Consider the following 23,775-nt stretch of genomic DNA (forward strand, 5'->3'; position numbering starts at 1 on the left):
ACAAGTGAAACTGCAAGTATAATTTGGTTATATCAGTAATATATATCTCCCATTTCACCCAAGAAAGAAAAAACTAAAGAAACACATCAACCAGTTTCCAATCTCCTACCGGATTTTCTTCTGAAATCCGAAAACAGAAAGTAAAGATATAACATGACTATATTAACAAACATACGTCTCAATCCCAGACAAGTTGGAGTCGGCTATATGAATCTTGTCTGAGTCTACTTAACTAGACTCGGAGCAAGTAAATACTAAGTTCAGCAGCTCCATCACAATCAGGATTCATCATATAGAATGCCTCTGAATCTCTAGACCCCACAACTCTTTCAAATTTAGCCCTCATGTACATCACATCCCCTGAATCACATTCATCACTCTCTTCTTCGTTCCGCGGTAAAACTCCAACACCCATAGAGATAGGCTCCACAGCTTTCAAAATCTGCAATTCTTTTGGACCACATTCCCTTGTTGTTGCAAAACCACATTTCTTCCCATTACAATAAGTCCTCCATAAAGGCTCATCTATGAGTCTAGTTGATTTCTTCTCATCTGTCTTATCACATTCCAATGCAATCCTAACCAACCCGGATGACATTTCTTGGACTAGTCCACTTATGGGAGTCGCGAGTTCTACCAAGAAGGCTGGTTGTGAATTGGCATCTTTCTGAAATGCAAAATGTACATGCCCGTTTTTGTGCCCGAAAAGTGTACCCACAACTTTGGTTCCTAAGCCTTGTTGGAAATTTCCTCTGTTTTTACCAAGTGATGTTAGTACTGATTTCAGCTTGGCAACTACTGCTTTCCTCCTTGTTGATGCAGATGCAGATGCTGAAGCTGATGTTTCTGATTCTTGAATTAACTTCGCGTCGTCTCTCTTCTCTTCATGGATAGTTTTTAAGGAAGGAGATTTGGATATTGAGACTTCTGGGAGTTTCAAAGGAGTGACTGTTTTTCCATCTTTCGTGTTGTTTGTGTTTGATGAGATTTTAAGAGATGTATCTTCTTCAACTACTTCTTGTTGTTGTTCTTCATTGCTGACTTTAGTTGTCCAGTTGAACTGTTTCTTAGAGGACAAATCTTGGGAACTCTTTGCCATGATTGTCTTCATTTGAGAAAGTAGGCTGCACCTTTAAAGTGTTTTGGCTAGGAAAATGATTTATTTTCTTTTTTGGTTTGTTAATTTGTTTTGCTTCTAGTACATAGTCAGGGTATAAGAATCTGAAAAAAAGAAGAGGAGATAACATAAGCTACCCCACAAACTGTCATGGGAATTGGCAGTGACATGGAAAAGGACAGGTTTGAGGTAAGGAATTACCCCAGAAACAGAATACTCTTTCCGTTTCAATTTGTTTATCTGATTTTAACTTGAAATGAAATTTTAAAAAGTAAGGAGAACTTTTGAATCTTGCTATATAGAATGTACCAAAATATTATTTAATCTTGTGGTGTTAAACATGTTATGTGAAAAGAGACATTCTCACAAGATAGACAAATTAAAACGAGTGAATAATATTTTGAATTAAAGGAATCTAAGTGAAACAGAGTATAGTGTTATTTCACTTTCTTGAAAAAGAGTGGCTTGACTGTCTGTTTCTTGTCTTCAACCAAAACATAGACGAATAAAGGGAGGTGTGGTCACAAAGTAACTGAGAATCAAAGTACCATTGCTATTTATTACAGTATACATCCCCCAACATAACGTTCTGTATGATGTTTTTTTTTTCTGATAACACTGCAAATTATACCCAGAGGACAAGATCCAGTGATGATGTTGGGCTTAGCTCAGCAATCACTTAGATTCTCTACTAAAGACACAATTATTTGCAATAAACAACAGAGCCACAAATGAAAAAAGTGATTGTGGGCCTAAATGATGCAGAGGAGCCATTTTTATGTTCAAATTTCCGGAAAGGGAAAAAAAGGAATTGCACTAGCAACAAATAGTGGTGATCTGGTGGATCCAAGTAAACAAGGAATGCCCATTTAGGCAACTTATAATGACCCCTAGAGTTGTAGCTATCGAGCACTAATAGGTAGTTCGGTACGATGGGATAAGCAAGGATATATCATCTTCTATATGAGATAGTAATCCCATCATTTTAATATATCAATATATCCACTAGAATTTCATAAGTGGGATTTAGGGAGGGTAAAGTGTACGTAGACCTCACCACTACCTTGTGGAGGTAAAGAGGCCGTTTCCGAGAGGCCCTTGGCTCAATTGTAGCAAATTCAAACTAACAAGGGAAGCAGTGCAAATCCTACGAGAAAGGAACAAGAACAACAAAACAATGCAACAGTCGGAACACAATAAACAACAAACTGTCCAATATCACGGACAAAAACTACAGTATTACAGCTAGTACGTCACACCTTAACCCTTGAAAAACAAGACAACACTCCATTGCTTACTAACCTTCTACCTTAATACAAATCTAAGATCAGGTCCAAACTCCTTTCGAATACCTCAAACCAAATACGAGATAAAATTAATCTCAAATTCTATCTCAAAATTGTTATCCTTATCGCATACCAAACGACCCTAATTGTATAGAGACCATCACAGTCATCATTCTATCCCACTAGTTCAGTTTGTGACAATTTTTTATTTGGGTGGAAGTACAATTTTTTCCTCAGTGGTTTCAACTTTCAGCGTTAAGACAATTTTTTATTAGGGCAAATTCGAAAGAGGCACATTCAAAGTGGAGGCTGAGAAGTCGGCCAAACGCGTGAGCTAATGGCCAATTCAGTGACAAAGACGCCTTTTTGACAGAAACTTTAGGGGGACAATCTGAAGTAAATTCTTACTAATTTACAGAATATATGAACATAATGCATCTGAGTACAAACTGAACTAGAGCCCTCACAAGCGGACACATGCGCCAGGAGCCTTTTTGTACACAATAGAAGAGAGGTCCTGCTACTAAAACAGACTAAAGATGCTTTTTTTCCTACACAACAACGAAAAAGTAAAGTTAGCTATTCAAGGTTTGCTCTGCTTCTGAATCTTGCTGCTTGGGGGGACCTGTAACACCACCATTCATCCTTGCACGCGCCTCAGCAAACATCCTCTGTTGCTCAGCTAATGCTTCTTCTTCAGTCATTTCAGCTCCATTACTGCACTTTCCAGCTCTCACAGTGTCCTATGGTAGAAGAATACATCATGAGGCAATACAAATGACAAAAACTACTGCACTTTGAAATCACATCAGATGGTTTAGCTGCATGTTGTGGAGTCAAGGGGAGGAGAGACTGACTAGGGGGGAAAACGACAAATGAAAAGAAACCGATAAGATGAAACCTTTATGAAAAATAGAAAGAGATGGTAGCGCAATAGATGACACAGCTATTCAACAGCGAAGCTGCAATAGAAAGGTCATCCATATGTCAAAACTAAAGTAAGACAACAGAGGAAAAAGAACTTACCATGGTCTCTAGCTTGTGTTGTTCATATGCAGCATATACTTCTTCAATATATTCCCCAAAACCAAGAACCTGAGAGATCATCACTTAATATAAGCTGCCACTGGCAAACACAATACAAGCAAATTCTGATTACTACATCATCTCTTTATTTTTCATTCCCAAGTCAACGAAAGGTTATCATAAAATTCACTAGCAAATTATATCAATAGGTTAACATGGAAAGGACACTACATGATTCAAATTCCTCGCTGGTATTTTTTAAGGTACCAAAAAAAGATTTCTGGATGGTCAGTGATGAAAATAAAATGTAACTATTACACCATAGACTAAAACTGGTTCCATTAATTTCTGTGGTGAATTTAATCTTGAGACCCAGAGAGAAAACTTGATTCATACATTAAGCGACATCAGTTAAAATCATGAATAGTATTTGCATTGGTCATTGATAACACCTGATATCACTTCTAGGGCATAAGAAACAGACTCCAAAGTCAAGAAGCAAATAGTTTGTCATCCTTATTCACATAACTTTAGCTTAGAGGAAAACTAGGTGTGAACTGACCTTTCTCGTCTTGGAGTAAACTGATAAATCATACAGTAAAAAGTGCCAGCAGAGAATTGGAAAACAAAACTAACTTGAAACTTGAAGCAGATACACATAGAACTATAGAAGCAGAACTACAGGGTCAGGACAAGCACCTGTAAAGCCTTGAGTACATGTTCGGGTGCGATTGTTCGTTTCTCTTCTCTATTACAAACTTCATTGGATTCCGATGAGATAAGATTAATGAACTCTGCACAACATAGAAAAAGTCACACAAACTTGGCTAATGAGAAAGAGGGAAACGACTTTATGTAATTAAATAATAATTTGAAGTTAATGCAAGTACTAATAGAAGCAGATTTATTATCTAATTAATATAATTAAAAGGTGATAACCAATCATCCAAAGAGGGAGAGAACAGGGGGGGAATTGTTTAACCATGTTCAAATAACAAAAGACACATCACCAGCCAGAACATAGCAGTTCAGCACCAAAAATATTTCACCACGTACTTGCATCCTTACACTACTGCAAGTTCCAGGTATATTTTGAACCACAACTCATGACAATTGGGAGAATCGCCTATCCTTTTTGCCTCTGCCTGGATTCCATCATTGATCTGTTTGAGTTGTATGTACCATCTTAGAATAAAACACATGATCTGTCAAAAATTAGGACTTCAAATTCCTTTAGAAGTGTCCATGGTGACCTACTTGATGTCTTAAACCGTGCTCAGTAATCACTACCATGCACTTCTATCATACTCTTCTTGCTATGTCTGGTCAGACTGGAATTTGAGGAGTAAGAGGCCTTTAAGGCACACTTCCCCTTCAATCCTCCAACTTCCCATGTGAAACAGATTATACACCAACATATTCCCTTAAAATCAACTGGTCCATAAGTGTGGCCTAGTGATAAATAAAGCGAAAAGAAAATCATGAGGTCCCAAGTTCAAATCCCAGCGGAGGCAACTAATACTAGGTGATTTCTTCCAATTTGCAAGCTGGCCCGAACATCATCATTACAAAAGGCAATCAGCTTGATAAAAGTTCCCATTAAAATCAGAGAGAAGCAGAGTTGTGGTCATTAACAAACAGTAGTAAACAACAATCATAGTTATCGTGATAACTAAGCTGAACATAAAGAATTAAACTAGAAAAATTAAAATCAACTCACCTACACAACATTCAATCAAAAGATCTTGAGTATCTCGGGCAACACGAACATCTGGGGGCAACATTTCTTTGATAATTTTTGTCATAGTTGCTGAGAAGAGATACAATGGTTAGTATAGCCAAGGAAAAGCAAGCCATTAACCAAACTAAGTCATTAATATCAAATATCAAATTTACAAAACTTAAATGTGGTAGCCAAAGTTTCAATACCATTGTTCACAAGTGAATCATTTTAACACAGTGTCAACGATGTTTTCACAAAAGTAACACAATGATAGCTGCCTTACTTCATTACTCAGCTTATGAGAAAGATTGACTTTACTCTGGCTATCGACACATAAAGCAATGGGAACTTAAGAAACTTCACATAAACATCCTACTTAACATGTCAAGGTAGAACCAAAACAAAGAGCTTTAGACAGCACAAAGAATCAAGCTATTAGCTAGCAGGAACTGATTTAAGAATTTAAGAGGTTGGGCACAACCCTATTTTCAACATAAAACTCAACACTGAGACCAAAATGCTAAATCTTTTCCTGACCACCCAGCCAACTAGCAGTCCTTTAGACAGCACAAAGAATCAAGCTATTAGCTGGCATGAACTGATTTTAGAATTTAAGAGGTTGGGCACAACCCTATTTTCGACTTAAAACCACTGACACCAAAATGCTACATCTTTTGCTGACCACCCAGCCAACTACGTTGTCTTTTGGATAACCAACGAGTTAAAAGGATCAAAAACCCCAAACTGCACCCTGCAGATGAAGCCACATCAGGATGGTGATTAACACACCTTGTCCTAGCTAATATCTCACAAAAGCTCCAATATTTTAGACAGGACAGTCATAAGTTAAGCTATTATAAAACTTTCCTCACCAAATAACATGAGAAACTCGTGCAATTTGGTCCAAAGCAATCCAAGTAACAGTAATCAAATATATATAAATATATGCTGGCTACAAATTAATACTTTCATTAATTCAATCACTCACTGTGTGTTCATCTACTCAAAAACATCGCAGTTAGGTCAACCAAACATGAAAGGAGTAACAAGAGGAACAAAAAAAATTGCAACCAGAGAAAACTACAAATTAATCTGTACACGAACTGCAACAAAACATCGAATAAAGTAAAACGAAGGAAGATAAGAAGAAACCTTTTGGAAGTGAAGCGTCTTCCTTTGTTTTACCAACGATATCCATAGGTTCCATTTTTTAGCCCTTCAAAAAAACAAATCAAAAATCCAGAATCCAAATTCAACAATCACAAACTCATATTAGCATATAAAACGGAAAAAAAACAAAGATCTACAGCTTCAAAAAAATCAAAACTAACAAAATCCTTCAAAAAAACAAAATGGAAAAAGATCTACAGATGCGAAGATCAAATAAACAAAATTAAACTTACCTTGCGAAGAGAAAATCGAGAATCTGACAGATTGAAGAAACCAGAGCGGAATTAGAGTACTACAAAAAATTAATGGCAATTCAGCCGGGATCGGAGTGGCTGACGGTGGTTGTTCATGGTGGATATAGAGAAGGGAAGTGGTCTAGGGCAAATTTTCTGCAAAGCGCGTTTAACAAAGGGATCTCGACGCGCGAGTGATGACGTGTGGCTCACGATGCAAGGGGTTGTGAATGGTAATCGAGGGGTGGGTTGCACGTAGAAGTAGTGAAGGTGTGGGAATGTGAGAGAAGACATGAAATAATAATATAATATATAGTCCTAGAATTGGTAGGGGATGATGTAATTTTGGTGAATTGCAAATGGAAGCGAAAGGAGTGGAGGGGAGATTACCGATTCTAATGGATCTGCTAATTGAGGCCAACCGTGGACGGGGGATTGTGCACGAATTTCAAAAATTTGTCAAAGCCTAATTACAAATAAATTAAAAATAAGTAAATTATACTCCCTCCGTTTCAAAAAGAATGTCCTAGTTTGACTTGGAACGGAGTTTAAGAAAAGAAAGAAGACTTTTAAATTTTGTGGTTCAAAATTAAAGTTATGTCAAATGTACCAAAATGTCCTTTAATCTTGTGGCCTTAAACATGACATGTGAAAAGTTGAAGTTAAAGTGTTGCTAAAAAGAGAAAGGGATCATTCTTTTTTAAACAGACTAAAAAGGAAATGAGGTCATTCTTTTTTAAACGGAGGGAGTACAATTTTTTTATTTATTTGAATTAGCTTATAATAACAATATATCAATTATAATCCCACAAAATAGGTCCGGAAAGTATAGAAGATGTATGCAAATTATTTAGTTGGTCAATACTTTGCCCATACGATATAGTTGGTCTAACCATCATTCAGTAAAAGTTAACTTTAAGTTTTGTTGACACCTTTTTATCACACACAAGACTCGGAATATAACCCTTAATTTCATCTGTTATTCATTAATGTAGTGTGACACATCCTTGTCAATTTATTTATTCCTTTGGATAATATACCCAAGATTCTGAAATTATCTTTCTTTTGGACGGCATATGTATCGAGTCCCATACTCACGCCAATTTTATGTATTACATCATTGAATTTATACTCCAGATATTTTTATTGTGGTCCTACTTAACTTGAACCCTTTAGACTTCAAGGTTTGTCTCAAACCTCCAGCTTAACAGTAACTATGTCGTGAGTCTCATCAATCAGAACTATGCCATCTGTAAATAGCATACAGTAATGCACCTTCTTTTTTTAATTTATCGAGTCAATATATTACCAAAGAAAATTGAAATAGGCCCATAGTTGAAGAGAAAGTATGATGAAAGTTGTTAGTTATGTTCAAAATGAGTTATTGTTGATTTTTGGCCACTATGACATAATTAGTCGGGGACCTGAGAGACGGTGGTTTAACCCTGCGACATATGTTAGTGGATAGAGTCTGTTTATCTCATACTCCTGAACTTAACTATATAATGTTTTATGATAACACCCAAAAAATATATTCAGCAGTTCGATCTTTGATTTATCAATCATGAACGTTGATAAGATTCGTCCATTTAGCAATCACCTTAGGATGGCATAGCGAGATTCAAAGAAAAAAATACAATTCTTGATACAACCCCGTCACAGATTGGAAAGGGCTCTAAGTCACCTCTCACCATTATTATCCCGATCTTGGTTGTATTGTACATGTCTTTAATCGCCGTTATGTATGCTACACATACACATTTAGCCTCCAAATTTGTAAAATCTTTCTTAACACTTTATTGTAAGCCTTTTTTAAGTCGATAAAAATATGTGTAAGTTCTTATGTATCTCCTTATACTGCTTCACCAATCTCCTCACAAGATGAATGACTTATGCAACTAAGCACCGCAACATGAATCAGAACTGATTCTCAAACAATACTTATGTCCCTTCTCACTCTCATCTCAATCACCCTCTCTCAAACGTTCATATATGGCTTAGTAGCTCGATACCCACTACAATTATTGCAATTTAAATGTCTCATTTGTTCTTGTATAATTGTTCATGGTACTCGACCTTTATTCTTAAGACATTTTCGTCGTCTTCAAAACGACATTAAACAATCCAGTAATCACTTCATATTTATTCTAGGGATAAAGCACAAGTATCGCCCTAGACTATAACCGAAATCTTAGAAACACGCCTTAACTAAACTAAAGTCCTATTACCCCTCAGATTCATTTTTTTATGTAATTTTATCCACTTTTTGTCTTACGTGGCACACTCTGTGACTCCACATAGTTGAGGTGCGTCAGAGATGTTTGAATGCCATGTAAGTCAAAAAGGTGTACAAAAATACAAAAAAAATGAGTTTAATGGGTAATAAAACTTTAATTTAGTCAAAGTGTATATATGAGATTTCGGTCATTGAGTACTTATACCATATCTCTTTATCCTATTTGCATTGTTTTAAAATTTCAGCAGAATGTCGTTTGACCTAGTTACTCTTCCATACAAATCATGTGAATAACACTCATAACATCTCCAACCTCTATACATAACCTACCATGAAATATTCACTTAATATGAACATGATGATATAGTTACAAATAACATTGACAATGCCTTAACAAACATAAGACACTATAACTCATGTTCAATTTTTTTTTGTATTAAACTAAAGTTTAATCAATAAATATTGTATTTTTTAAGAATAACTTTCTTATAGTATATATTACTTTTGTTACAAATTTTTGCTTATTTGGTAAAATTATATAAAAAATTAGGCACAAAAAAATTTTCTTATAAGGATTTTATGTTTATGAACAAAACATATACATTAAAAATTCAAATTATATATCCCAACAAAACTTCAATTTCATCTCATATGATTTCATTCGATCAAACTATCCTAAAATTATCTTTTGTAATTGAGGGCTAAATCATTAAATCTCATATGATTTTATCTCGGTCAAACTATCCTAAAATTACTTTTTGGTATTAAGAACTAAATAAATAAATTAGTCGTGTAACCTAAAGTTACAGCAGGTTTGTCTATATGAGTTTATCTCGGTCAAACTATCCTAAAATTACTTTTTGGTATTGAGGGCTAAATAAGTAAATTATTTATGTAACCTAAAGTCGCTGCAACCCGCAAATTCGTCTATATGATTTCATATCATGATTTTATCTCGGCCAAACTATCCTAAAATTACCTTTTGGTATTGAGTGCTAAATAAGAAAATTAGTAATGTAACCCGAAGTCCCCGCATGTCTGTCTATATGATTTCATATCATGATTTTACTTGGGTCAAACTATCCTAAAATTACCTTTTGGTATTGAGAGCTAAATAAGTAAATTAGTAATATAACCTAATTTTTTTCTCAATATGATTTCATCCCGGTCAATCTATCCTAAAATTATCTTTTGGTATTGAAGGTTAAATAAGTAAATTAATAATGCAAACCTAAAGTCGCCTTAGGTTTGTCTATATTTAGACGACTGCGGCTCTCTCAAGAATACACAGTATCAAGCGGAGAGGTCACACTTCATCTATTATGTCCTCTCTCATATCATCTTTCAGAAAAAAAAAATTGTTAGATTTTACTTAATCTATTTTTATTTACTAGTACTATATTACATATCTTCAAACTTCTTTTTTATTAGTTTATGGAGATCTGTGTTTATGATTTCTGTGCAATGTCCGGCAGATTATATTTTGCATTTGTTGAAATCAGATCTGTGATGATATATGTTTAGACCCACTATCTGTTTGAATTTTATATATAGATTTATACTCGGTATTGAAAATACTGGATTCAGATAAATCTATGCATTCGCCTGTGGATATCGTTTGAGTATTTTGACGCACTCTGTATTTGTTTAGTTGGTTGAAGACACTGGAGGCAGCGGTTCATCGATCTGTTCCCTGAAAGCTGAATATATATGCAAAAATACAGCAAAAGGAACCGATCGATAAACCTCTGCATCCAGTGCTTAACCCTTGCTAATTGGTCTGTTTATCTTTCCATACCCAAATATTATTTTTTTCTTGTCAAAATTTTGAAGTATTACTGTTAGTTTTTCAATTCTTTTTTTTGTGAATCTGATGGTTTGTGCTGGGATTACAATCGCTTAATTTGTACTCTGCTATAACTCTGCTTCACATTAACTAGCATAACTTGATCAGATACCCCTTTAGTTCCTATTGATATGGGATTTTCCTTTGTTTTCTTGGTAGAGTCTTACACAAGGTTTGCGTACTCTCTATCCCTGCAAGACACGACTGCCAGTGATATACTTGAGGAAGGTGGGGATGACGTCAAGCCCGCATGGCCCTTATGGGCTGGGCCACATATGTGCTACAATGGCAATTACAATGGAAAGCAAGGCTGTAAGGCGGAGCGAATCCGGAAAGATTGCCTCAGTTCGGATTGTTCTCTGCAACTCGGGAACATGAAGTTGGAATCGCCCGTAATCGCGGATCAGCATGTTGCTGTGAATATGTACCCGGGCCTTGTACACACCGCCCGTCACACCCTGGGAATTGGTTTCGCCCGAAGCATCGGACCAATGATCACCCATTGGCTTCTGTAAGTCCTTTCGTGGTCTTATTGGCGCATACCTCGGTGGGGTCTTCGACTAGTAGAGATTTCACGGAATATATTGTTGTCATGGTAGAATTAGAGTTTTTTTTTTTATCCCCATTTACTTGTATCGACTGCTGTGAGCCTGTGACTTCCAATAATTATCCTAATTGTTTAGAGTCCTAAATCTTACACTTTTGGGTACAACAATTTTTTATCATCTAAGTTTATGAGTCGAAAATAAGCCACACATTTGGAGGTCATTTGGTTGGAAAGATAAAAGATAGTATTCCGTTCGTTTCACAAAGAATGACTTCCTTTTCTTTTTAGTCAGTTTAAAAAAAGAATGACTTCTTTCTTTTTTGGTAACATTTTATTTTTTGCTTTTCACGTGGCATGTTTAAGACTATAAGATTAAGGACAATTTTGTATATTTGACATAACTTTAATTTAGGATCACAAGATTCAAAAGTCTTCTTTATTTACTTAAACTCTGTGCCAAGTCACACCAGGTCATTCTTTATGAAACGAAGGGAGTAATAATTCCAATAAAAAATATTGAGATAAATCTTAAGATTATTGTATTTCATGTTTGTTTACTTGTATTAATTAATAATATGTTTACTTGAAATTAATTACTCTCTATTGTAATTATCCCTTTTGAACCTGCGACCTTGTAGTTATCCTCTTTTATATACAAATCAAATTCACTTTACACTATAGCAAAGTTAGTCGAAAGGGAAAGTGGAAAACATATTCTTTAGGCATTGTAGGTAGAGGCTAACATAGTTGTCAAGTACCAAAATCACTAGAGAATCTATACAAACACTTTTAGGCATCTCCTAGTATTATTCCTTTTGCCAAGCTTACTAGTTTTACTAACATAGACAAGATTTTTACCTGCTCTTTTATCCTAGCATATATACTTTTAGTTTTTGCCATAAAACTATCATAATTTTAAATTTAATTTTTTTATTCTAACCTTTTATGAGGTGATTTATAGTCAGATTGAACAATCAGAATGTCTTGCTTTAACATCAACAGATAAAGGGTCTTGGTCACTTTCAAGATATAGATGAGTGGAAACACAGATTCAACTTACAAATGGACAAAGCATTTATATTGTAGTAAAATACTTCAACCGTTTTATATTACTTAATCTTTGTCCGTTTTATATTACTTGATCTTTGACTTTAATTTTGATTATTAATAGTACATTATACAACAAAATTTGATGTCTGGTCCCACAAATACATCATGAGCCGTTCATGCGGTTGATATTGATAAAGATGTGACAATAATAGCCACATTGACATTAAGCAATCAATGATTACATTAATTGAATGTAGCATATAGTGACAAAATAGTGGCAATTTAATTAACACTACAGATAATGGCTTACAGATGCTGAGTTACCAGTAGCTATGTAGTGACAAAATTGTCCATCTAAACAATGATTCTGCTATTTTTTTTTAATGGCCTAATCCATCGGTAGTCCCTTAAATTTGGCACAAAATTTCACTTAGACACCTTAATTGAACAGTGTTCATATTAGACACCTCATGTAGGATATCGTTGTGTCATTTTAACACTTTTTGCTTACATGGCTTAGTGAATGTAATACACTCATTGACCGCGCGTGAAAAACCTTTTTAGTTGACTTTTAAAAAAATTTCTCTTCTTCTTTCCCATTTTCAGCCACCATTTCTGAAACTTAAACATCCAACTATGGTGAATCAAAACAGTTACCATAAACAATTGAAAAATGATAGAAATTGTTTTAGAAATTTAGAAATGTACCCATTTCAAGATTTACTTAGTAAATTAATTTATGAGAATCTTTCCCAAAAGGATTGAATATTTACATAGAAGTAATTTTTATTTTTATTTTTGTGGATCTGCTAATTAGGGGAAAAAAGAAACAAAAAGATATTTTAAAAAAACACTAATAAAGGAGCAGTGTGTAGGTTGGCATGTTTCTCATATGTTTTTGCAAGTATTTGGATAAGAAAATCGCCTTGGGGGGCGGGAGAACGGGGTGTGTGCAGATATTTCTGAAAAATGGGTGGGGGGTATTTCTGCAAATGGACTGGGGTGTTTGGAGAAGAAGACTGTGGGGGTGGGTGAGGGAATTTTATTGGCTAAATTTTTAAAAAAAAATTATTTGGGCAAAAATCCATATGTCATTGATTCATTGGTTACTTTTTATTTTTACTCAAAATTTATTGTTTAAGAATTGTTTTTGACACAAATGACAAATGTCATTGTTTGATTTGTCACTTTACACGTCATTCGCGAGTGTAACACACACTTCATATATTTTTGTTGATTGGAAAAAGAGTGTCAAAATGATATAGCGGTACCGTACATGAGGTGTCTAAAATAAACATCGTCCAGTTGAAGTGTCTAACTGAAACTTCGTGCCAAATTCAAGGGGCCACCGATGGGTTAGGCCTTTTTTAATTAATAGTTAGATATAATGACGTTTTTAAACAATTTTTTTTTTGTCTTTTATCAAGCCTCACGTCTTAGTCAAAGTGAAATTGCGAGAAAATAGTAATGACATCTTTTTAATATTACTCCCTCCGTTCCAATTTATGTAATATGTTTCAAATTTCGAGTTTCATTTTAAATAATTTGAAGATGGAAAGTGCTAAATGGCCAGAAAATTAAAAAAACTATAGTGATATTTTTTTTACTTTAAAACAAACTGATCTTTTTTTCATGTTTTAGTTAAAATGTATTTAAGTTAAAAGGGTAAAAATATTTAAAAAGTTAAAATAACATAAAAAAACTATCATTCTGGCCAAAAAGATTTTTCCTTTAAAGATTTCATGAGTAAATTCTCGATCAAACTTAAATTGTTTTACTCTCGAAAAGGAATGTGTCACATAAATTGAGACAAAGCAAAATGTGTCATATTAAAGTTAGGATTCAGAATTTTATGATGAGTTTGGACTTGAAATTCTACCACATTATGTCTTATTAATTGGTATATTGAAAATTTGTTAGTTGCATTATGGGTATTGAAAAAAATTGTTAGTTGCACTTATTTAGTCATTTTTTAACACATACAAAATTTAATTAAGCAAAGGTTATCAGAGAATCTTCATCGGCTTTAAACAGATATAACTAGAATTTTTATGTCAGCTTGGTTATTTAAAAGTTTGTCTACTTATCCCTTAGTTTGCATCTTCATCTGTTTGAAAGCTCGGACCATTCTTCTTGATAGATACTTAAATAAAGGGGAACACCTTGCTATTATGAAAATGCTAGTCGTTAGCATAATAGCTCCATAAATATAGGAATAAAACCATTTATAACATCAAGTGATCAAGTATGTGATCTAATCTGTGTAGATTTCTCAACAAAAAATGGTCTGGAATTTGAATGAACCAATTGCTTCTTCATTAAATCTTCTCCAAGTCATGATTTTCTTATCTTAAAATAATAATGGAAAAAAAAAATTGACCAGAAAATTTGGCCAGAATGATATTTTATCCATGTTATTTTACCTTTTTAAACATTTTTACCCTTTTAACTTTAATACCTTTCAACTAAAAAATGAAAAAAGACCAGTTTGTTTTAAAAAAAAAAAAAAAAGTTATAGTTTTTTTAATTTTCTGATCAAATTCTGGCCAAATTTTCTGTTCATTTAGCACTTCCCAATAATAATAGCCATCAGGGTAAAATAAGATTTACATCAAGTCATGTGCTCAAGCCTCATTTGTTACACTTTGATAACTTTCTAGTGAAGGACCAAACACATACACAAATTAAAGTATCTTGATTTTTTAAATTTTATAACTGAACTATCATCTCGACTAATAGTAATACACCAAAATCTAATATAACAATCCTGTGCACGGAATATTTATTGTTTGAGAGAAGAGTTGATATCAGTACAAAAGTGGTGATTGTATAAAATTACTAAAATTTTACAAATCAATACAAATTGGAATTTACAGATTGTTTAAATGTCACAGTTAATTAGCCTTAAACCAAATAATAAGCTCCTTCTTATCACTTTGAAAAATAAAATTATGCGTATGGTCTGTATCCCTTTGATCTGTTATTCCTCAAAGCACAGCAACCAATAGAGTAAATAATAATAATAAAAACGAATACACAAAAGTTTAATATTGCCATTTTGTTCCAATTTTTCTGAATGGTTTCGAGGAATGATGCTTTGCATGAATGACAGTCGAAACAGAGCTCATTTTGTGCATTGTTCCAAGTTTTGCAGTCACTGTCTGGCACTGCTGGCCCTGTTTTTGGCATCGTCCAGAATGTTGCGTTTGTGAACTCAAAGCCGCAGTAAGTAGGTGGTTTGCAACAACTTGACTACACCCAAAAAAACAAATTAAATAGAATTAGTGATGTCAAAATCAAACCTGTCCAAATTTAAACGGGTTGAGTCGTGACTTGTTTGTTGAATATGGAGTGCCACATCAAACAATTAATTCACTCAATGTCCCTCTTTTAGGTCCTAAATTTTGATGTTGGGCCTATTTCTAAAAGTTGTGAAAATATAGCTTGAAATTATGTTTCTAAAAAAGGTTAGACTCATATATAATGTTTGTTCATATATATTTCAACCTTATATACAAAATCTAATGTTTACGCATCTATAAAATTTTAGACTGTGATCTAATGTATTCTTATAAGACTTTCAGTTTGTTTAAAAGAATGAAAACTATTTGGACCGTGGTCTAAAAAGTCCGTAAGTTATAAATATGGAACGTAATGAAAGTGAAAAATTGAAACCTGAGCAGCTGGGAGGCTATATTTGTAAAAATCAGCAGGTTTTCCTCGAGGCATCATTTGACAATACTTGAAAGTTGCCATACAACTCTTAATTTCATCCCAATTTTCATCATTCACAACATGTTTCTCCAACCAATTTCCCCAATCTCCAAATTTAGCATCATTTCCACCTTTCCCAGACAACGCTTTAGCCACACTTTTATTCGTCACCAAAATAGTGAAAATCGATAAACAAATCATCCCAACGATGAACATAAACAGAAAAAACAAATAAACCCACAAGAAAAACGAAGCTCTGCAACAAGATCCAATTAATCCCAATAATGAAAGCACAAGAAGTGAACCCCCAAATATTAACAAAGGCATATATAATGATTTTTGGCAAAGGCTTTTAGCTTCATCAGCTTTAAACCAAAGTCCAAATCCTAAGGCCATAATTGCAACCATAAAGGTTAATACGTTAACAAGTGAAATAACGAAATTGCTTACACGAACCATTTTTTCAAATTTTTATTTTTTTGGAAAAAAAATGATATAATGTGAATTAATATGAATGATCGGATTTCTTAGGAATCGACCTAAGAAATCTGATCAATTTTTTGTTCTTTGTTACGTAGTTTTTATTTTTCGTTTTGTGTATTGTTAGGTAGCTATGGAGGAGAGTGAAATAAATGCGCAGAAAAAGGTGGAAAATGAAAGAAAATCTTGTATGGTGGAAAATGTTTTACTTTTTACTGTTTCGTTAATAAAAAGAGTCCACGGTTAAATTTAAAGCGTGTGCATTACCTTATATTACATATAAGGTAATCTATATATCTATATAAAACTGAAAATAAACATGCTGATGTGGCATGCCTCATTGATCAGTATTACAATTTATTTATTTTCTCATAATTTTTTTAAAAAAAATTCATTTTCTATTCAATAAACTTTTTAAAAAAAAAGTAACTTCCTTCCTCATTATGAGCATAGTGGGCAATTGAATCAGGAAATTAATTATTGGTTCCCACGTAACATCAGTTACTTCTTGATGCTTTTAATAACCAATAATTAATTGGCATAATTCATTTGCTTATTCATAAGTCATACGCTATTTTCCCATGTATATATACTCCTTCTTATACCTTTCTTTTGAGGTTTCAGGTAACTGTTTTTCTTTTTCTTTTATTTTTTTTCTTCTTTTTATTTTATTCTTGATCCTTAATCCTTAATTTTCAATCTATATATATATATGTTATCATCATCTTATAACAGGCTAATTAATATGGAGTTTTTTGACGTCTCTGAAGAAGTAAGTCAGATTCTTTTTATTAGTGTAATTGTTATTTATGTTTTTGTAAGATTTTATTATAATTTTTGTGATTTAACTGTATTTTTTTGAAGTGGTTAATATATATATATGAATATGTCTCTCTCTAAATCTATATAATATTTAAGTTTGGTTTAGATAAAGTGATGTGATATCTCTCTATGACCAATAAATTATTTTATTTGAATTTTTTTAATTTTTAATTTATTATTGCAATTAAATAAAAGGCAATGAAAATTATGAGGCAAGGTAAAGGTGTAAAGGAAAACGAACATTCATATCCACATGTAATAAAAAAATCTATATAATATAAAGTTGGATAAAAGAGAAGTGATGTAAAAAAATTTTTAGCGTAAAATAATTACCCTCTTTGTTTCCTTGGAAAACATATCGGTTATTTACTGCTCATTATTGTTACCTATTATTTTGTCCTTATTACTTTTTCTACATGTAACCTCTCCTCAATTCTCTCTTAATTTTTCGTTATAATTATTTTTAATTGATAGTTGTAATTACTTCAATAAATGTCAAGAAATATTTCAAGACTTATATAAGTCCACATTTCAACACACAAATCGCAATTACAAGATTTATATTTGTGTGCTTCATTTTGCTCAATTCAATTAATATGTGAGATTTTTACTTTTATCTCTTAATTATCAATAGACATAATGTAAAATCTCAATATCGCTACATATAACGCTTTCGTATACGTCAATAAGAATCTGATAAAAAATACATTATTTCAACGCCTTTTTAAAAATTATGCATTTTGATTGATGCCGCGCTCGAAACTAATTGGTAATAACATTACATGCGACTAAAGATGAAAATGGAAGAGTTATTTCAATATCATAATATAATTTACTAAGCATAATAATGAATATTTTCATAAGAGAAAAATAAGAATTGACGGTTAGATAAAATTAGTAGGAGACTAGAGATAACAAATTTGAAGAGAAAAAAGAAAGATAGATTTGATTTGTAATATTATTCTTTTTTTATTTCTTTTCAATTTTATAAATGAAAGGTAAATGAAAATGTAAAGATTGAAGAAGAGCGGTGAGTAGAAAAGAAGTCATGGAAATGAAGAGAAAAAAAGAAGAAGGAAGTAAATATATTTTTTTATACTATGATAGAAAATACGATTAACATGTAAATGAGACTATTAGACAAGTTCATGTATTTATATAATAGTCAAATTTTTAGATTTAAATTTAAAATATAGTATATGAACATACTAAATATAAAATTTTCCATGAAAGGAAATAAGTTTAAATACTTATTTTTTAATGTATAAGAAAAATTATGTTTTAAATTTGTTACTCATATGCACCTTAAGAGATCATTTTTTCTTCAAATTCTATCACACTTTAAAAGTGATGAAAAATTTAAATAAGTAAGTATTAGATCAAAACTCAAAATTTAATGTATATAAATATATAAGATACCAAAATACTTTAATCATTCACAATTTATGAATAAATTGTTTAAAAAATATATTACCGCACGAAGCGCGGCTCAATTCACTAGTTAATGATATATACCTGGGTGGTTTATGAATTTGGTAAACTTTTAAGAAAATTCATTATATGTATATAAAATTTATTTATATAATATAATTTTTTAGCGAATAAATGTTTGATTAATAATGTGGAAATTTTATGTGAAGTTGACCTTGCAAGAAAGTTATTTGAGGTTGTGATTTGTGAAATTGGTATTCTACTTTCCGTCAAATTCGGCTATTAATGAATAATTGGACAAAAATACACGTAAAAATCAAACACACTTCAAATAAATTTTAAGAGGTTGTTTGTTAAGTTATGATTAGATCATAAAATTCAATAATAAGTTAATTAACTAATACATTTATTTAGTTCATTACGTTTAAATAGAGATATTTATTCATAATATGAAAACTTATAATCTTAATCTAAAGTGCTAAGACCATGGAATTTACGATTTTTATAGCTTGATCTCTTCACATAACGCCTGCCACCGTCAAAAACCTAATTTGCCTGTTTTCCGATGGTAATGGCCAGTAAGGCCGGTGGCCAACCTCCCATGGAGGCTGGTCAACATGCTTTACTTCGAAAACCTTATATTTCATATGCGGAAACACTGAAACCAACAACAAACATTGTCAAACCATTGCACGTGAAGCCAATATCATATCTACATGGGGAGCCAAGAGTAATGTGGGAACATGAGGAGATCGATCAGATGATTGTTAATGAAAATTTGGAATACGTAGTAGTGGGTAAATTTTCATATGGTTGACCGGAGATTCAAGAGTTGAGGAAATTGATTCCAAAGCAGTGTGAGCTCAAGGGAGAGTGCAAGATTGGTTTGCTTAGCAACATGCATATCCTCATTAGAGCAACTTTATTGGAAGATTATGTGCATTTATTATCCAAGCCAGCTTTCTATATTACACAGAAAAATTGGTCCTTTCCAATGAGGACATTGAAGTGGGATCCTATGTTTGACCCGGAGGAGGAGACGACTACAACAATCGCATGGATATCTTTTCTATCTCTACCATCAAACTTTTTTGGTAGAGAAACAGTGTTTTCATTGGCAGCAGCAGTGGGTAAACCTTTACAGGTTGATATGGCGACAAGAAACCAAACAAGACCTAGTTGCGCTAGAGTCAAAGTGGAGGTGGATTTGCTTGGAGAATTCCCTAAGAGAATTAATATATGCATGAAGAAGACCAATGGGGAAGTCATGGAGAAGTGGGTGAGAATAAAGTACGATTACGTTCCAAAATATTGTAAGACATGCATGCTACAAGGACATGATGAGCAACAATCTTTTGTGGAACATCCGGAACTATATCCAAAAAAGGAGAAGAAGAACGTGGAGGCAGATGACAGAGGAGAAAGGGGAAAAACACAAAAGACGAATGAGGCAAATCAGGATGAAGAAAAAGATAATTTGGAAGAAAGGATTGCAATCCAACAAAAGGAAAAGACGAACAAATTTGAAGAATCTAAATTTAAAAGGGGAGGCTGGAGGAAGCAGCCAGAGAAAGTCTGTGCCAAGGTGGATATTCCTACGGGGAATAAATTTGGAGCTTTGGAGAATGACGCAACATAAGGTGAAGCGACAGAGTGTTCTAAAAGAATAGAAGATCAAGCTTTTGACAAGCTGATCACTCAAGTAACAAAAGAAACATCCAAAGAGTGAGTTGAGGGTTCCTTTGGAAAACAAGATAAATGGGGCATCACCAGGGGCACAGAACAGTCACACCAACAAACATGTTGAAAAATCTATGCGTACACCTGTAAAGAATGGGGAACCTGTGGAAGTCTCCAGCAATATGAGAGTGAATAGTCCTATCACGGATGACAGAGCTAATCTGCATGGGAGTGAATTGAAGGAACAACAAATAGATACTTGTGCAGCAAAAAGTGATAAAGCGATAAGGGAGAAAGAGCAGAAACACAGCTAAAAGAAGCTCCCAAATTAATCGATGAAACAGAGGGAGAGATACAACATAGAAAGGAAACAGAAGAAGATGATTACATGGATTATAATATCCAGCAAATCAGTAAAGCTGGGGATTTATCTCCAAGGCACACGAATAATTTGAAGGCAAAAAGAGGACGACCCACCATTCCTCTTCAAGTCAAAACAATGAGTAGTAAGGACAGATACTCAAATAGTGATCAATGATTGAAAAGGTCATCTTCTGGAACATTAGATCCGTCAACACCCAAAATGTTTTTGGGAGACTAATGGATCTAAATAGAAGACATCATTATTCATTTGTAGCTTTAATGGAACCTTTTCAGGATCCATCGGAGTTAGACCAATACAAAAGGAAGTTAGGATTCAATAATGCAGTGGCAAATTGTTCAGGTAAAATTTGGATTTTCTGGAAGGATGACTGGAAGGGCACTTTGCTTATTGATTCAATACAACACATATCTATGAAATTCTGTAAGAACAACAAGTCTTTCATTATTTCATCAGTATATGCTAGATGTAATGCATTTGATAGACTGGAACTATGGGAGGATTTAGAAGATATTGTTGTTGATTGTCAATTTCTTTGGATGATTGGAGGTGACTTTAATGTTGTGCTTAATGAGAAGGAAAAATTTGGAGGTTTAGATTTCACTCAGCAGGAAGCTACTGATTTTGCTCACTGTATTAGCAATTGTGCGCTATCTGAGGTGAAGTTTTATGGGAGTAAATATACGTGGTGGAATGGACGAATAGAAGAAGCTTGTATATTCAAGAGATTGGACAGAATTTTAGTAAATGCCTTATTCACAGAGGAATTTTCAGCCAGTGAAGTTCATCATTTAATCAGACAGGGTTCTGATCATGCCCCTTTTCATGTGATTTGTAATACAAAAGAGGAACCTGTTGTAAAACCATTTCGATTTCAGAATTTTTGGACTAAACACCATCAATTCAAGGAAATTGTCCAACAACACTGGAATATTGATTTTGTAGGTAGCCCTTTTTTGGAAGTTCATGCGAAACTGAAAAGGGTAAAGAGAGCATTAACTGAATGGAGTAAGGATGTCTTTGGTAACATTTTTCATCAAATTGCCACCATTGAGGATGTGATCAAGGTTAAGGAAGCTCAAGTGGAGATTCTCAGAACATCTGATAGTAGGGCAGAACTGAGCAGAATTGAGAAAATATCTCGAGATTGAAGAAGCGTACTGGAAGCAAAAGGCGGGAATGAAATGGTTTGTTGATGGGGATAGAAACACTAAAATTTTCCATTCTTATGTTAAAGGAAGAAGGAAAAAGTTACATTTGTCAGAGATATGTAATGAACATGGAGAGATGGTACAGACAAACCAGCAAATAGGGGAAGCAGCAGTTCAGTTCTTTTATGAGCAGTTTAAGGCAGAAGAGACATCGCAGGATTACACTTTGCTAAGACATTTCCCCAAATTGATCACTGATGCAGAAAATGAAAAGATGATAAAACTACCAACTCAAGAGGAAACAAAAAGGGTGGTGTTTGAGCTAAATGGAGATAGTGTGAGTGGGCCAGATGGCTTTTCAGGGTTGTTTTTTCAATCTTGTTGGGAAATTATAGGGGTTGATATTACCAGATTAGTGGTTGCTTTTTTTTATGGGCAAACACTGCCAAATTTTATTACTAATACTAATCTGATATTATTACCCAAGAAGGAGGATGTTAATAATTTTCAGACCTAAGGCCAATTAGTTTGAGCTCTTTTATCATCAAGATTATATCAAGAATGGTGCATGATACGATAGTAGAGGTGCTGCCTAAGATTATTTCTCCTACACAATCGGGATTTATCAAGGGTAGGAGTATAACTGAAAATGTGTTATTGGCACAAGAAATAATCAAGGATATTAACCAGAGGAATCAACACATTAATGTGGTGGTAAAGTTAGACATGACTAAGGCATATGATAGAGTGTCATGGATCTTCCTAACAAAGGTGTTGCGAAAGTTTGGTTTCTCGAAGGTAATTATAGACATGGTATGGAGACTCATCTCTAGTAACTGGTATTCAGTTCTCATTAATGGCCAACCTTATGTGTTCTTTCAGTCTTCTAGAGGTCTTAAACAAGGAGATCCTCTATCCCCAACATTATTTATCATTGCAGCAGAAGTCCTAGCTAGAGGTTTAAACAGCTTGCATGATGATAGAGATTACAAAGGATATAGCATGCCAAAATGGAGTCCAGCAATAAACCATCTATCATATGCAGATGACACTATATTATTTTGCTCAGGTGACAGAACATCAGTGATCAAGATGATGAAAGTGCTTAGGGAATATGAAAAAGTTTCAGGTCAAATGGTCAATAAGGCTAAGAGTTCTTTCTATCTTCATGATAGGACCCTTTAATTGTGGCAATCAGAATGAGAAAACTGACTGGAATAAGACAAGGAAATTTTCCTTTCACTTATTTGGGGTGCCCTGTCTTTTATGGAAGAAAGGTCAACATTTACTTTGAAGAGTTGGTTAGAAAGGTGGCAAGAAGGATTTTTTCATGGCAGAATAGACTCTTATCTTTTGGAGGTAAATATATCCTTATTAGTCATGTTCTTCAATCATTACCAGTCTATCTTTTATCTGCTATGAATCCCCCCAAGAAGGTGATTGAACAGTTGCATCAAATTTTTGCAAAATTCTTTTGGGGAAGTAATGGCAGTCTTAAGGGAAAACAGTGGGTAGTTTGGAATGAAATGTGTTTTTCTAAAGCAGAAGGAGGCTTGGGTTTTCGATCTCTACATGATGTTAATAATGCTCTGTTTGCTAAATTATGGTGGAGGTTCAGGGTGTTTACTTCTTTATGGAGTAGCTACATAGGCAATAAATATTGTAAAAAGCTACACCCTACCGTGGTTAGGAGTTCTGGATCATCTCATGTTTGGAGGAAATTATTGGAAATAAGGAAAGAGGTGGAACATGATATTTGGTGGCAAATAAAAGCAGGGAATTCGAGCTTCTAGTTTGACAATTGGACAAAACAAGGGGTTTTATTTTTCACATAAGGAGAAAATGCGAGAGATGAGGAAATAGAGGTGAAGGAATTCATTG

At 33.7% G+C, this 23,775-nt stretch overlaps 3 protein-coding genes, 1 long non-coding RNA gene and 1 other non-coding gene across 5 annotated transcripts; 2 read left to right on the forward strand and 3 right to left on the reverse strand.

Annotated features, from left to right (window-relative positions):
* Nucleotides 1-11: 11 nt before the first annotated feature.
* LOC102600059 (protein MIZU-KUSSEI 1-like) lies at nucleotides 12-1,194 on the reverse strand. The gene has a single exon (XM_006354676.2). It carries the CDS (start codon nucleotides 1,109-1,111, stop codon nucleotides 233-235), a length of 879 nt encoding a protein of 292 aa, XP_006354738.1. The 5' UTR covers nucleotides 1,112-1,194; the 3' UTR covers nucleotides 12-232.
* A 1,572-nt stretch (nucleotides 1,195-2,766) lies between these two features.
* On the reverse strand, nucleotides 2,767-6,988 carry LOC102600380 (protein Dr1 homolog). Its single transcript, XM_006354677.2, has 6 exons — nucleotides 6,556-6,988; nucleotides 6,305-6,368; nucleotides 5,150-5,239; nucleotides 4,129-4,223; nucleotides 3,430-3,498; nucleotides 2,767-3,146 (listed from the first exon to the last, which is right to left on the reverse strand). Exons 2-6 carry the CDS (start codon nucleotides 6,357-6,359, stop codon nucleotides 2,979-2,981), a joined length of 477 nt encoding a protein of 158 aa, XP_006354739.1. The 5' UTR covers nucleotides 6,360-6,368; nucleotides 6,556-6,988; the 3' UTR covers nucleotides 2,767-2,978.
* Nucleotides 6,989-10,015: 3,027 nt separating this feature from the next.
* On the forward strand, nucleotides 10,016-11,405 carry LOC102600711 (uncharacterized). The gene is made up of 2 exons (XR_367839.2): nucleotides 10,016-10,151; nucleotides 10,797-11,405. It is a non-coding gene; the product is annotated as an uncharacterized lncRNA (long non-coding RNA).
* On the forward strand, nucleotides 10,458-10,549 carry MIR162B (microRNA MIR162b). Its single transcript, NR_127253.1, has one exon. It is a non-coding gene; the product is annotated as a microRNA MIR162b (primary transcript).
* A 3,770-nt stretch (nucleotides 11,406-15,175) lies between the features above and the next one.
* On the reverse strand, nucleotides 15,176-16,398 carry LOC102599402 (tetraspanin-8-like). The gene is made up of 2 exons (XM_006354757.2): nucleotides 15,910-16,398; nucleotides 15,176-15,486 (listed from the first exon to the last, which is right to left on the reverse strand). The coding sequence occupies exons 1-2, from the start codon at nucleotides 16,354-16,356 to the stop codon at nucleotides 15,184-15,186; spliced, it is 750 nt and encodes a 249-aa protein (XP_006354819.2). The 5' UTR covers nucleotides 16,357-16,398; the 3' UTR covers nucleotides 15,176-15,183.
* Nucleotides 16,399-23,775: the final 7,377 nt, after the last annotated feature.

The sequence above is a fragment of the Solanum tuberosum genome, unplaced genomic scaffold (assembly GCF_000226075.1).
Source record: "Solanum tuberosum cultivar DM 1-3 516 R44 unplaced genomic scaffold, SolTub_3.0 scf00180, whole genome shotgun sequence".
Classification (NCBI taxonomy): Eukaryota; Viridiplantae; Streptophyta; class Magnoliopsida; order Solanales; family Solanaceae; genus Solanum; species Solanum tuberosum.

What these genes read in the sequence shown, in the direction of transcription:
- LOC102599402 (XM_006354757.2), bottom strand. Translation starts at nt 16,356, where the DNA reads ATGGTTGCAATTATGGCCTTAGGATTTGGACTTTGGTTTAAAGCTGAT. An exon ending in ATAGCCTCCCAGCTGCTCAG is followed by an intron (nt 15,487 to 15,909) that starts GTTTCAATTTTT and finishes TTTTGGGTGTAG; the next exon opens with TCAAGTTGTTGCAAACCACC.
- LOC102600059 (XM_006354676.2), bottom strand. Translation starts at nt 1,111, where the DNA reads ATGAAGACAATCATGGCAAAGAGTTCCCAAGATTTGTCCTCTAAGAAA.
- LOC102600380 (XM_006354677.2), bottom strand. Translation starts at nt 6,359, where the DNA reads ATGGAACCTATGGATATCGTTGGTAAAACAAAGGAAGACGCTTCACTT. An exon ending in AGACGCTTCACTTCCAAAAG is followed by an intron (nt 5,240 to 6,304) that starts GTTTCTTCTTAT and finishes ATCTCTTCTCAG; the next exon opens with CAACTATGACAAAAATTATC. An exon ending in ATGTACTCAAGGCTTTACAG is followed by an intron (nt 3,499 to 4,128) that starts GTGCTTGTCCTG and finishes ATGATCTCTCAG; the next exon opens with GTTCTTGGTTTTGGGGAATA.